Genomic DNA, 1,072 nt, shown 5'->3' with positions numbered 1-1,072 from the left:
GCTATCCTGGAATGAACTTTAGAGCTTTTGTCTATAACGTAAGCTATTAATATACATATTACATATATATTGATTTGGTATCTCTAATGCTATTATACAGTATATCATAGCATTTACCTTTTTTTAATTTTCCCTTTTCTTTTTCTATAGAACACGCTGACAGCTGTCACACAGCATGACGACATCCTCTATGTTCCCAACATTGCCCGTTTCAAGAAGACGATACTCAGTAAGATCCAGTATTTCTTTGATAACGATCTAAAGCCGGCAATGGAGAAAGAGGGCAACTACATTGTGGACTTGTTCTTGGCACCAAACAAAGTAATGATGCAATAAGATTTTTATATGAATACACACACACACACACACAATACTACTGATATGTTGTAATGTATTTTCGCTGTGGATTTGAGCCAAAATTAGCTCGTGCCATAGCACTGCTGTATGCAGCATAATGAGTTTGAGTATAATTTGGAGCAATTTGTTAGTTACGAGTTAAAATTGTTTTTTTTTGCAGATCTTTGTCACTGAGCTCCACCCATTCCATCAGAGTACAGGGGCGTGTCTCTTCACTTGGCAGCAGTCCCAGAAAGTTCTCATGGGAGGAAGTGGTAATGATACTGCTGTGGAACTTCGTCATATCCACACTCCATTTAAGAAGTGTTTTACGGGTCTCCTTCCTCACTGGCAGACTGTGTGCGAGACTGTGACACAGAATAAGAGAGGAGAGGATGAATCGACCGGAAATAAATGTGTCATCCTTTAAGAGAAACTATACTAGCTCTATCATGATCATCATCATTAATTTATTATTATTATTATTATTATTATTATCATTTAAAATTATTTGAAGTGACAGATATAGAATTATAATTAAACTAACTATAATAATATTATTATTTTATTTATGAATCATTTCAGTTACTTTCCCTTTTCATTTCCATTCATTTTCATGCTATTTTTGCAAATAAAAGTTAATTATGTTGGTGGGCGTTGCTAAGATTAATGTAGGGGTGTGGTCTATAAGTTTATTAATCGAATTGCTGTTGTTCATTGCCGCCATTGTTGTATT

At 34.7% G+C, this 1,072-nt stretch overlaps 1 protein-coding gene across 1 annotated transcript; it reads left to right on the top strand.

Annotated features, from left to right (window-relative positions):
• Positions 1 to 6: 6 nt before the first annotated feature.
• On the top strand, positions 7 to 958 carry LOC105316368 (cell division cycle protein 123-like). Its single transcript, XM_011411206.2, has 3 exons — positions 7 to 38; positions 151 to 321; positions 518 to 958. Exons 1-3 carry the CDS (start codon positions 12 to 14, stop codon positions 764 to 766), a joined length of 447 nt encoding a protein of 148 aa, XP_011409508.2. The 5' UTR covers positions 7 to 11; the 3' UTR covers positions 767 to 958.
• The last annotated feature ends 114 nt before the right edge of the window (positions 959 to 1,072 follow it).

The sequence above is a fragment of the Amphimedon queenslandica genome, unplaced genomic scaffold (assembly GCF_000090795.2).
Source record: "Amphimedon queenslandica unplaced genomic scaffold, v1.1 AMPQUscaffold_892_Cont27092, whole genome shotgun sequence".
NCBI lineage: Eukaryota > Metazoa > Porifera > Demospongiae > Haplosclerida > Niphatidae > Amphimedon > Amphimedon queenslandica.
Note: the sequence above shows the minus strand (reverse complement) of the source record. Positions and strands in the feature narration are given on the sequence as shown.

Excerpts from the sequence above, each read along its gene's own strand:
- LOC105316368 (XM_011411206.2), top strand. The coding sequence starts at position 12 with ATGAACTTTAGAGCTTTTGTCTATAAC. Across the intron at positions 39-150 it reads TTAGAGCTTTTGTCTATAAC|AACACGCTGACAGCTGTCAC; the intron begins GTAAGCTATTAA and ends CTTTTTCTATAG. Across the intron at positions 322-517 it reads TGTTCTTGGCACCAAACAAA|ATCTTTGTCACTGAGCTCCA; the intron begins GTAATGATGCAA and ends TTTTTTTTGCAG.